The sequence below is a fragment of the Arvicanthis niloticus genome, chromosome 8 (assembly GCF_011762505.2).
Source record: "Arvicanthis niloticus isolate mArvNil1 chromosome 8, mArvNil1.pat.X, whole genome shotgun sequence".
Lineage (NCBI taxonomy): Eukaryota > Metazoa > Chordata > Mammalia > Rodentia > Muridae > Arvicanthis > Arvicanthis niloticus.
In genome coordinates, this window is record NC_047665.1 from 86,075,934 (window position 1) to 86,089,045 (window position 13,112).

General features: G+C 50.0%; 1 protein-coding gene across 3 annotated transcripts in view; it reads left to right on the forward strand.

The window, feature by feature from the left end:
- Positions 1-13,112, forward strand: part of Elavl3 (ELAV like RNA binding protein 3) — a 33,255-nt gene that overhangs the window by 11,443 nt on the left and 8,700 nt on the right. For 2 of the 3 annotated variants that reach the window (XM_034509961.2, XM_034509963.2), the window contains exons 2-5: positions 473-692; positions 901-1,004; positions 11,347-11,500; positions 11,609-11,834. In XM_034509961.2, the coding sequence (XP_034365852.1) occupies positions 473-692; positions 901-1,004; positions 11,347-11,500; positions 11,609-11,834 (704 nt within the window). The remainder of the gene's footprint in view (positions 1-472; positions 693-900; positions 1,005-11,346; positions 11,501-11,608; positions 11,835-13,112) is intronic. The other variant, XM_034509962.2, reaches the window with a different exon arrangement.

Sequence of the window (13,112 nt, forward strand, 5' to 3'; positions counted from 1 at the left end):
AATGTATTGCCTTTTAATTTTGTTTTGTGTACATGTGTGGTACACTTGTATCACGGTCTTCTTGTGGGGGATCATAGGACACTGTATGTAGTAGGTCAGCTCTCTTCCCCCCATTCTGGGTTATAGAGACAGAACTTGGGTCTTTAGGCTTGCATGAAACACCTTTACTCCTGAGCTGTCTCTCCAGCTCCATTAATAATTACAATAAAAGAAGACGAATATAAGCAGGCATGGTGGCATGCCTATAATCCTGGAACTTAGGAAGCAGAGGCAGGTAGATTTCTGTGAGTTTAAGCCCAGCCTGGGCTACCTCCAGTCAGAGCGGCAAGCAAACAAAACCTTGTGGAAACTATTAGCCCACCCCCATTGATTAAATTCATATTAGACATTTCTAATCCGTCTCCCACCCGGCTTTCCTGCTAGCCCAGTGATGGGGACTGGGCGGTGAGCGGGTACGACCTGTTTTCTCCAGCAGATACTGGGGGCCATGGAGTCTCAGGTTGGGGGGGGGCCGGCCGGCCCGGCCCTGCCCAACGGGCCACTCCTTGGAACAAACGGAGCCACTGATGACAGCAAGACCAACCTCATCGTCAACTACCTACCCCAGAACATGACACAGGATGAGTTCAAGAGTCTCTTCGGCAGCATTGGGGACATCGAATCCTGCAAGTTGGTTCGGGATAAGATAACAGGTGTGGCTCTTTCAGTGTGTGGCCCCAGGTAGGAAGCAGGGAGGGAGTGTGACCTGGGTGGAGTACCTCAAGATGAATGGAGCCAGGCAGCTCTCTGGGGAACACATTATCATTGGGAAGATAAATAAGAGTGGGACACTGTCCAGTGGCAGGGTTTGCTGGGGACACTGGGCAGACTAGGGAAGTCACTCTTCTGATCCTCCCACAGGGCAGAGCCTGGGCTATGGGTTTGTGAACTACTCTGACCCCAATGATGCAGACAAAGCCATCAATACCCTCAATGGCCTCAAACTGCAGACCAAGACCATCAAGGTGAGTGTCCCCACTCTCTATGACACCTGCCCCGCACTGCTGTCCCTGTCTTTCCCATCATCCCCCTCTGCTCTTGAAGCTTCAGCTCTCTCCTTCTTGTCAGTTGCCTGGCTTTATCTCTTGGAGCTGTCTCCTTACTTATTTATTTTTAATATTCTGTGTATGTGTGTGCATGGTCACACATGTGCCAATGTATGAGTGGAGATTAAAGCAAACTTGTCAGAACTGGTTTTCTCCTTTCACCATGTGGGTCCCAGGGATCAAAATCAGATGGTCACATTGGCACCAGTGCTTTTACCTGCTGAGCCATTCCCTCACTATCAACAGAATATCACACTTTCTTTGGAAGATAGGGAATCCGCCAGGCCCAGGAGGTAGGACAGAGTGACCAGGGCTCCATGGACAGACCCCTGCCCTGTCTTTGTCCTGGAAAAGGGGGTATGGCCCATCTGCCATCTGGAATCTAATCCGGGACTGGGGAAGGGGCAGGCTAGGATGGCCCCTCCCCCACCTTTGTGCAATGCCCCTCCCCCGTGGCCTCCCTTCTCAGCAGCAGCTGCAGCTGGGACCATGTAAGCCCAAGATCCCTTGGGAGAGATCACCATGGAAACCCCCCTCTCTAACTTGGCCTGGGGGTGTTTGGGCTCCTCCCTTTAAATCTGCTCCAGGACCCCTGGGGAGGCCAGGCGGAGGGTGCCCATCTGGCCCCCAATTTATCATGGGAACAGAAGTATAGGAATCTTTTCCTCTCCCGAATGTGAGAGGAGGAAGATGGTACCACTGGATGAGCCTTTCCGTGGGTCAGCTTGACCCAGAAGCCCTGGGGACAGAGGGTGGGTGGACCCTAGTGCCTGAAAGTGAATCCTCAGGTGTGCCTAAGAGTGGATCATGACTCTGGTTGTGGAACACAGTGTGTATGCAAGTGACTGTTGTCGGACAGATCTGAATAATTACGGTTTGGAGTAGATGGCAGGGAGTGTGGCTCATGGTAAAATGCTTATTACCCAGCCTGGAGAGGCTCTGACTTCCATCTACAACACAGAAATGAACAAATGAATGACTCTGGGTAGAGCCTGGGAGAGAACTCAGTTGTTTGGATTGCTTTGAAGACCTGAGTTTGATTTCCAGAACCCTAGTCAACAAACCAGATGTGTAAAGCCAGGCATAATGGCACGTAATCATAATGGCACAGAAACACAGGACTTAGGATGCAGAGGCAGGCAGATCTCTGTGAGGTGGGGCTACCCTGGTCTACATAGCAATCTCCAGGGCAGCCAGAGCTGTATGAAACTCTGTCAAAAAAAAAAAAAAAAAAAAAAAAAAAAGATTTGGCATCCTTTGCTTCTATCTTAGTACTGAAGGTGAAGCAGGTGGATCCCTGGCATTCTATCTCAAAGGTGGGAGCTCCTAGGCTCTTAAAGCCAACACAGGTACACATCCTCATACACAAGATTTGAGGACAGGGGCTCAGTTTCAGCACGTAACACTGACCTAGCATGCACAAAGCTCTGGGCTGGCTCTCTAGCACCACAAACCCTGGGCACAAGCCTGCGGTTCCAGCATTCTAGAAGCGGCAGCCAGAGCATCAGAAGTTTGAGAACACCTTTGGTCTCATAGCAAGTTTGAAGCCAACCTGGGCTACTGAGACCCTGCCTCAAAAGACAAAGAGCAACAATGACAGACAAAGTAACTTATGAGTGTGCAGACCCTGATGTTAATGTGACACTAAAATTCCTGTTGTGGCTTCCAGGATGTGCCAGGGGATGTGTCTGTTGGAATAAGGTATTTGTGTGGCTTGGCGTGGTTGTGTGTGTCTCCTGTGCTGGGTTTGTGGGCCCTGCGTGCTGTAGGGTCGGTGCAGGATAGCACTGATTGCTTTCTTACTGTAATTCTGGAGAACCAATATTACAAGCATGGCAGTGACTTTATGACATCCTCGAGCTAGTTTTCTCACCAAAGCTGGGCAGCGGCTGGGTTTGTGTCCAGTGACCTTGTCGATCAAGTCAAATTGTGCCCTGGAACAAAACAAGCCAAGTAATGGCTGAGGTGTTGTAGATGAAACTTTCCCTGGGGAGAAGAAGCATACACATCTACTCACCCCCAATAGAGATCCCACGACAGACAAAAGTACAGTACCACCAAAGTCCAACATGGTAAACCATGAGTTCTGTTGGGGTTCCTTACAGGAATATGGGGCAAAAGTGACTCAAAGACAGCTGCATCACCAAGGCCCACCCCAGCATGGGAACCTGGAGCACACTGCTTAGCTTATCTGAGTCTTCTTTACAGCTCTGTTCTGTTGCTCCCAGGGACTCTCAGCTTTTTCTGCTTACTCTGGCAGAAGACGCCTAGTGAATTTGATCAGTTTCAGGGACTTCCTTTTGAGTTGTTTACCTTCCTGCCTAGGATGGAATGTTTCACTGTTTGGCAGTACCCCCCACCACTTCCTCCCTGTCTTACATTCTTCCTGCCCCCTTTCCTTCAATGATCCCTGAACCTATAGTTCAGGTGACTATAGCTGTCCACCTGTGGCTGAAAACTAGGCCACCATGCCAGAGCATCTGTCACTTGTTCTCAGGAGCTCACCAGCCTTTGAGTTGAGGCTGGAGGTGATCCATGGGTGTAAACACAGGCTTAGAAAGCAGTTTGACAAGAACAGTGGTTCTTGACCTTCCTAACAAGTTTTAATACATTTCATGTTGTGGTGACCTCCAACCATATCATTATTTCCTTGCTATTCATAACTGTAACTTTACCAGTGAGTTGTAGTGTAAATATCTGATATGCAGGATATCTGATATTCAACCCCCAAAGAGGTCACAACCTACAGGTCAAGAAGCACTGATCTAGAAAAACCATACAAGTTGCTTCCCCAAAGGGACCTATGACCTCCTCAGCCACAGGTTTTTGCCCTTGCTTCTAGTATCTGTTAGGAACTCTCTTTTGGAGTGGGGTTCCTTAGTCCAATTGGAAGGCTGTTGGTTGGTCTCACCCTGGCAAAGCCAGGGCCACACAAGTGGACACAAGGAGGTGCTGTCAGTATTTGAGCGTCCACAGCCGTGCGGGAATGTCGGTGGCAGTTTTCACCACCAGCCTGCCTGTGGCTCCTTCTGGCACTACCAAAGCCAGGCAGCAGACAGGTGTTCCCATTCAGGCTCAGCTTCACTTTCCTGCGTCCTGCAGTCAAAGCACACACACGTGCGCACATGCACACGTGCACACGCGCACACTCGCACATGCGCTGTCCTCAGTAAGAGGGTGTGATCTTCAGGTTCAGGACTACAGCCAACAGCAGTATCATCATTTTATGTTTGTGGGGCCGCAGGGGGCTTCCCTGGCCAACAACTCACAGGAAGGTAGCCCACCCTGGCACTGGGGTTTTCATTCAATAAACTTAAGGCCTCTAAGAGTATTCTTTTTCACCCACGTAGTGTGCCTTTTGTTTTTTCTTTTTCCCTTTCAATGAACCCAGCTCCAGCCCTGGCTTTCTCTCTGACTTTTCTTATTTGGTTTTTTTTTTTTTTTTTCCAAGTTTTTTGTTTTTTGAGACAGGGTTTCTCTGTGTAACCTTGGCTATCCTAGAACTCACTCTGTAGACCAGGCTGCCCTTGAACTCACAGAGATCCTCTTGCCTCTGCCTCCTGAGTGCCAGGATTAAAAGTGTGCACCAGCACCTGACTATGATGGTTTTCTAAATCTGCAAAACACTCGGAGGTTGGCTTTATGTCATTTGTTTAATAAAACCTTTTTTCAGAGACTGGGCAGGAGGACAAGGTGACATCTCGAACCACTGTCCCATAACAAACGGTGGGTTACAAAGGTGACCTTGGGGAAGCTCTCTGAAAGTCTGCTGTTACTTGTGCTCGTCAAGTGTCAGGTGATACCAGAGGCTCACAACTAAGAAGATACTAAAGTCAAACGTAAGCAGGCTCTAGTACAGCACGGACCCTCCATCCATTTGTATCAGGTGCCCAGTGCACAGATCAAGGTCGGGTACAAAGGATGGACAGGAGGCGCTAACTTAATGACCTCCTGTAACTCACAGTCATTCTCTCTGAGACATTACCTTTCCATATCCCGGGGGTCTCCCCTGGAGCCTCCCCACATTTCTACTCCCCTGATAAGTGAGTCTGACCTGATCTCTGCAGCCCTACTCAGGGACAGAAGTGAATGTGGCCTGCCTTCACCCCTGTGCTCCCACTGGCTCCTGGTGTCAGACAGGCCCTGGGTTGGCACTATGGCTGTAGCCTCTCCACTCACACGCCTGGCTGTTCGGGGAGTTTGTGACTAGACACACCACCTCCACCTCTAACACAACCCTTGCTGGAGAAAAATGGACCCTCCTTGGTCTGGGGGATAATTACCAGCCCTGGGACAGGCTTGATCGGCTTCACTGTATCGTGCTAGCCCAGGTCTTCTGGGAACGGCTCAGGACTGGGTCCTCAGCACCCAGTCTGTCTCCTGTCAGGTTTCTTTAGGAGCTGTAGCTGGACACAAATCTGGAAACCTTTGTCTGGGAGGAACTGGAACAGACCTGCCTCACCTTTTACTGTCTTCAGGCTGTTCTTTCCCTTTATATGCAGGTCTAAGTCACTGAAACCTGCCAAAAACGTTCCTACTTTATGACACCAAAGGGCTCAGTGAAGCCACTAAAGCTCTGTATCAGCCTCAAGGTCCCTGCCAGATCCACTTTTTCTTTGAGTTTTTTAAGATTTACTTATTTTATATATAAGGTTTTATTTTATGTATTCCAGTGCTCTTAACCGCTAAGCCATCTCTCCAGCCTGATCCACTTTTTCTTAAGCCCTCCTCCATGAACATGGGTCTATCTGGCTCAGTGAGCAGGGTTCAAACACAGCTTTCCTTATTCCTAGAACCCACAAGAGTGCCTTTTTCCCCACTACCGCCCTCCATTCCCAGACATTTATTGGGACCTCAGGAGGAGATAACCATCTGCTCCTAGAGGTGCTGATGAGCCGGTCCGATCCAGTCTGATCCGGTCCGGTCCGGTCCAGTCCATCAAGGCTGATTACGCTCACTATCTCGGGTCCATGCTGCCTTGGCCTGAAGGAGGGATGGGAAGTTACACTTCTCGGTTTTCTGCCTCCACAGCAGTCATCATCGCATTTGTTCCCAAGTCCCACAGCCTCACACACCAGGCTGACACAGGCTCTTTCACTGCATGCTTAAGAGTTCTTCCCTAACCTCAGACTATTTCCTGGTCACTTTGTAAAGGGTCGGTCTGTATGTAGGTCACAGATTCCCCCCCACATACACTATTTTTCATACTAAAGGTCAGCCTTAAACGGTGTCTTCTATCGCTCTGGCCACCCCCTCGCGTTTTCTCCTTCATCTGACTTCCTGAATCCGAGGCTAACACAGAGGATGTCTCATCTTGCCTTTCTTGTTGCAATTGTTCCTTTATACAAACAATCTTCTTGGGGACCGTCTTACCTGCGGATGCATTTCTGATTACACACACAGTGGCCAGGCCACCTCTGCTGCACTAATCTTAAAGACTGCAAAATCTTTAAACTTTCTACTGTTTTCTGGGCATCTCTGTCTTCATGTGGTGCCCCCCACCTTTTCAAGCAGGCGCCACCTCATATCACATAGGCAAAGACTGCCATGCTAAGATTCCTCCCACAGATATCCCTCATCTCGATGGCTCAGCCTTGGTGGCATGTCTGCCACCCATGGCAAGAAGCACGCAACTGCTGTCACAGCACAGCAGCGGCACGCTACCACACGCCACGCAGGAAAAGACAGCTCCCAAGGACTTTCCTCCTCAGTTGCCCTTCTCAGCCTCCGCTGCACGCCATGCTCTCCCTCCTCCCCAACTCATCTCTGGTTCTGTGGAGTCCCCGATCAGGAGACAAATATATTATGTGACAAAACTTTTCTAGGGTGATGCGATATACACATCTACTAACTCCACATCAGGTCCCCACAACAGCCTAGAGTGTGGACGCCACCATAGTACAGCTTGTTGAGCCAATGCCTTTTATTGGGGTTACTTACAGGAGTTGCAGGAGCAGAAAAGACTCAGCTGCATCACCAAAGACTACTTCAGCATAGAGACAGCTCACAAAAGCTGGGAGCCTGGAGCACACTGCATAGCCTGTAGGGGCCCAACAGAGCAGAGATCGGCCTTTCCAGGTGCCTTGGGTGGCCTAAACCTCTTGCAAGCAGCTCAGCTGGTTTCTCCTCCTTCCAGTCCTTTGTAGCTTGGGCTTAGAGTCTTTGCAGCCGTTCTGCTAGTCTCAGAGGGACTCTTGGCTTTTACTGCTTACGTTTGTGAAAAGAGGCCTAGTGAATCTGGTCAGTTTCAGGGACTTCCTGAAGTTCTTTTGAGTTGTTTACCTTCCTGCTTAAGGAGCTTCCCTGCAGGATGCAATGTTTCCGTTTTGGAGGAACTGTGTAAGGTGCTTGCTGCAAAAGCCTGAGGACCTAAGTTCAAATCCCCAAGGACTCAGGCACAGACGGTCAGGGCTGTGGGCATCTGTAGTCTCCTGCAGGGAGACAGGAAATGGAAACAAGAGACTCTGGAAGCCTACAGGACAGGTGTGTGGGTGTCCACAGCAGCAAACAAGACCAAGGCGGGGAAGTGAGGGCTAACACTTGAAGCTGTCCTCTCTCACTCTCATTCTGTGGGACTGTGTACCTATCTCTATACAGACATGAGGTGATAGATTCAATGCCTCCCCTAGTTGCACTTGCCCATAATTTCATCATTCAAAGCTGCAGTTCTTCCAGGTTACATAGTGAGACCAAAACTCAGCATTCCAATCCAGGCGTGGTGGCACACACCTCTGATCCCAGAACTCTGGAGAAGGAGCAGGTGGATCTCTGAGATGGATGTCGGTCTGGTCTACACACTGTGCTCCAGATCACTGGAGGTTATATAGTGAGACCCTGTCTCAACAACAACAAAAACAATCAAAGCCTGCACAGTCCCGTGGTGGAGTTAGAAAACTCAAACACTGGGCTATAATATTTACTTAAGTATTTCTGTAAAAAGAAATTTTGTTTTGAGACGGGCTCTCCCCTGGCAGCCTGGAGCATGCTGTGTAGACCAAACAGGTCTGAAACTCACATGAGGATGTGTCTGCCTCCACCACCAGAGTAGAGACTCTAGATGGAGTCTGCCTCCATCATCACACTCGGCCTTTCTGGGGAAGATGGAGATGACTTCTCTCTTGCCAGTTGAGTCCTAACTAGTTTTAGCCCGAGTCCTAACTAGTTTTTTGGTTTTTATTCTTAATTTCAGTTTTATAACATTTACGCACGATGTGGGGGTGGGGGCGAGGGGAACTAGAGGACAGTTTTAGAGTCAGTTCTCTCCCACCCTGTGAGTCTGAAAGATCAAACCCAGGTCACCAGGCTTGGTGGCAAGCCCCTTTACCAGCTGCTGAGCCAACTCAGCAGCCCCTAATTAGTTACTTGTAACGAAGCAGTGCAGCCCCACAATGCCCCTCCCCAAACAAACGCCAGACCATAACAATGGTTCCTATCTACCCCAGGTTCAGAGGTTTGAATAGAAGCAGCAGAAAGCAGACTTCAGCAGAAAGGAGGGGGAGGGGCGCTCAGGACCCTCCCACCCCACAGCCGGTCACCCCATTGACACTTGTAGGCGGGGCCCCTGCACCGAGTCTCCAGGACATTGATAAAGACACAATGAGCTGGGGTTCCACAATACTCTGTAAACAGACTTTTCTTTTCCCCACTTCACAATACTCCCAGTGTCTCGTGCTGTGAATGTCTGAGCTGGCCGACTTGTGAGCAGCTGCGGGATTGGTGAGACGTGGCTTTAGTGATGGCACAAATGGAATGGCCGTATTGAAACGTACAGAGCTCACAAGCCAGAGAAATCACCTTGACGTAAGGTCAGCGGGGGCCAGTGAGACGGTCCAGTAGGTTGACGAGAGCTTGCTGCCCAACCTAATGACTTGATGTGATCACATGGATCCACATGATACAAGGGCAGAAGCGACACCCCAAGTTGTCCTGTGACCGCTACACGTAGGCCTTGGATAGCATACACATTCACACACATTAGAAATAACGTAAAAAAAACAAAGCTGAGAATCGGAGGGGGTGGGAAGGACATTTCAGATTGTGGACTGGGAAAAAATGAGGAAAGAGTGTCTCCATGGGGTAGGGTAGAGACAGGGCCTCTGACTCACTCTGCAGACCAGGCAAGGATTCCATCCAGTCCTGTGGAGTGTTAGTATTACAGACAGGAGGCTGGCACAAAGAGACTTTTAAGCATCAAAAACATCAAGTACAAAGGTCCTGAGGCTGGACTGCCTGGTCTATCTGGGGTAAAAGAAAAGAAGCAAGGTGGGGGCGGAGGATGAAAGCTGAGAGGTGACCTTACTGCATGCAAGCCTTGTGGACAGAGAGTTCAGAGGTTGGAGCTGTAGTGAACTGGTAGAGCGGTTTTCAAGCATGCAAGTCCCTGGGGTCGGGAGAGGGCGGTCCTCAAACTGCATACACACACGAACAGAAGCGTGTGGGCTCAGGGGAGGTGCCCACTGCCTAGCATGAAATCTGAGTTCAATTCCTGGGACCCATATGGTGGAACTGGAGAACCACCTTCCAAAGTTGTTCTCTGACTCTACAGTTAAGCATGGTGCGTGCACAGACTAAAATGTAATTTAAAGTTGATTTCATTTTGGGGGTGGGGGACACAGCTAGAGATATGGCTTAGCAGTTAAGAGCACTGGCTGCTCTGGCAGGAAACCCAGGTTCAATTCCCAGCACTCACAGAGCAGGTCACAATTGTCTATAACCAGTCCCAGGGAAACCGGTGCCCTCTTCTGGCCCCTGTGGATACTGTGTGAACACAGTGAACAAGCATACCTGAAGGCAAAACACTCATAAAACAAAACACATAAAACAAAAATAGAGTAAGACTTTTTATAAAAGTTAACATTTTTGAGCTGAGCACTGGTGATGTACACTTTTAATCCCAGCACTCAGGAAGCAGAAGCAGGCAGGTCTGTGAGTTGGAGGCCAGCCTGGTCTACATAGCAAGACTCTGTCTCAAACAAACAAACAAACAAATAAACAGCTTAACATGTTGGACAAGGCCTTTATGTAGCCCAAGCTGTCCTGGACTTACACAGGTCTGTCAGATCTGACTCTCACCCCGCTGCCACAGGCACAACCTTGTGTCTATAGCTGTTGCAAACAATTCTGTGTTCTAGGCTCCCGTCACACACGGGTCTTGAGCAGACACGGGTCATCCACTTCTTCAGAAAGGTCCTCTTCCTGCTGAGCTCTTGCCGTCCCAGACTTTCCTTGTTGGTTTAGGGTTGTGTTTTTGTGTTTGAGGCAAAGTCTCAACTATACCACCCTGGCTGTCCTGGAACTCACTAGATAGACAAAGCCGGTCTCATGCCCATAGAAGTTAGCTTGCCTCTGCCTCCCCAGAGCCAGAATTAAAGGTGTGTGACACCCTCCTGGCTCTCCAAACTTTTCCTTTTCTTGAGACAAACTCTCACCCAGAACTGTGCATGACCCACAAGTCACCGCTGGATGCCAGTGAAGCCAGGGACACCCGGTGTGCACAGGGACACCCACCAGTGTGCACAGGGACATCCACAGTGTGCACAGGGACACCCAGTGTGCACAGGGACATTTAGCTTTTTTTTTTTTTTTTAAGATAAAAAAAATTATTGGGCATGCTGGCACACACCTTTGATCCCAGCATTTGGGAGGCAGAGGCAGGCGGATTTCTGAGTTCAAGTGAAGTCAGCCTGGTCTACAGAGTGAGTTCTAGGACAGCCAGGCTATACAGAGAAACCCTGTCTCCAAAAAACAAAAAAAGAGGAAAAAAATCATTATTATTAATGTGTGTGTGTGTGTGTGTGTGTGTGTGTGTGTGTGTGTGTGTGTGTTTAGGTCAGTATGGCCTTTGGGAGCATGGTTTTCTCCTTCCACCATTGGTTCTGGGAAACAAACCCAGGCTGTCAGAGTTTCCTGTAGCACCATCTCCCCAAGCTCCTGCTTTGCCCTTTGAAACAGTAACATGTGGCCCAGGCCACACTTGAACTTAACATATAGTAGAGATGCCTTTTACTTTCTGATCCTCTTGCCTCTGTCTGCCTGGCACTGGAGTGATGGTGCGTATCACCCTGTTTCTGTGGTGCTGAGGATGGAGCCAGCCTGTCAGTAGACAAGCCATCCATTCACTGAGCCCCGGCACCAGCCCTAGGCCACTTGTTAAGAGAACTGGTGTGTGGGGGCGGGGGGGTGCGTTTCTGAGGCTTGTCGGTTTCTTTGCATCCCCACTGTCAGTTTCTATGACCCTCACTGTCCTTTGACCTTCGCCCAGGTGTCCTATGCACGCCCCAGTTCTGCCTCAATCCGGGATGCCAACCTGTACGTCAGTGGCCTCCCCAAAACCATGAGCCAGAAGGAGATGGAGCAGCTCTTCTCCCAGTATGGCCGGATCATCACTTCCAGGATCCTGCTGGACCAGGCCACGGGTCAGAATGCAGGAAGGGAGGGTGCACTGGGCAAGGGTGTGCCAGGGAGGGAGAGCCATATGAGAAGGTACAGAGTGCCTGAGACTGATGCCTTCACACCCCTGGCAGGTGTCTCTCGGGGTGTGGGATTCATCCGCTTTGACAAGAGGATCGAGGCAGAGGAGGCCATCAAGGGACTGAATGGGCAGAAACCACTGGGTGCTGCTGAGCCGATCACGGTGAAGTTTGCAAACAACCCAAGTCAGAAGACAGGCCAGGCCCTGCTCACCCACCTGTATCAGTCCTCTGCCAGGCGCTACGCTGGTCCCCTGCATCATCAGACACAGCGCTTCCGGTGAGCCAGAGTCCTCAGACCCCAGGCCAGGTGCCCCAAGCCTGCAGCTGCTCTCCCTGAGCCTGTTTCCTGCAGAGAGTGGGGACCCAGGGACACCCCACAGTCAGGAACATGGCCTAGTACATAGAGCAAAAGTTCAGTGTGTGCTGGCCGCTATGGTTGGCAACAAATTGAGGGCCAGCTGTGGCTTTCTGTCTCTGTCTGTCTGTCTGTCTGTCTCCCCCATCCCCACGCCAGCCCCCATGTCTTGGTTGTGGTTTATATTGCCGTGATAAAACACATCTGAAAGCAATATGAGGATAAAAAAGTCTATTTCATCTTAAAGCAAACAGTCCACCATGAGGGGCAATCAGGGCAGGAACCTGGAGGTGGTGGCTGAAGCAGAAACCATGGAACACTGCTTACTGACCTACTGTCCGTGCCTTGCTCAGCCCAGGCCCAGCTGCACAGAGGCAGCACAGCCCACAATGGGCTGGGACGTCCCACATTAATCAAGAAAAATGCCCTCAGACTTGCGCACAGGCCAATCTGATGGAGGCATCTTCTTGATTGAGGTTCATCAGCCTAGATGACCCTAGTTTGTGTCAAACTGACAAAAAACAAGACAGCAAAAACCTGAGAAAACAGCCTGGGTGCCCTGTGTCTCCTGTTCTCTCTCTCTCTCTCTCTCTCTCTTTCTCTCTCTTTCTCTCTTTCACTCATTCTCTCTCTGTCTTGTCCTTTTTCCTCTGTCTTTCTCTGTGTGCATCTGTCTTTTTAAGCACCTGTGTGTCTGTCTCTCCAGTTCTGCTTCTCTTTTGGTCTCTCTGCACCTGTTTCTTTCTCTCCATGTCTCTGTCTCTCTTTGCCTGTGTATTTATTTATTTATTTATTTGTCTCTCTTTTTCTCGTCTCTGTCTCTGCCTGCCCACTGCCATACATGGGTCCAGCTGTGCCTCGACCTCCTCATGGATAATGCCACCATCAAACCCGTCAAATGTTCCCTCTCATTGAGTCCCGGCCATGGTCAGATTCTCTGCATGGTAGTCAAGTAGAACGGCTTGTGCTGGGCCATTTTACTGAGAATTCTTCACCCCAGATAGAGACTGTACAAACCCAAAAGAAGACTTGAACCCAGGATCCAGACTAGTCATTCTCAGGCACTCCCAAGTAGGAGATGAATGGGAGGTACTGGTGGACCTGGGATGGCCCAAGCTGCCCATTCTCCTGTGGGTGCAGGAAATACCCCTGCCACCTTGTAAGCCCTTCTCTTAGCCCCTTCATCCTCCGGGCAGGACC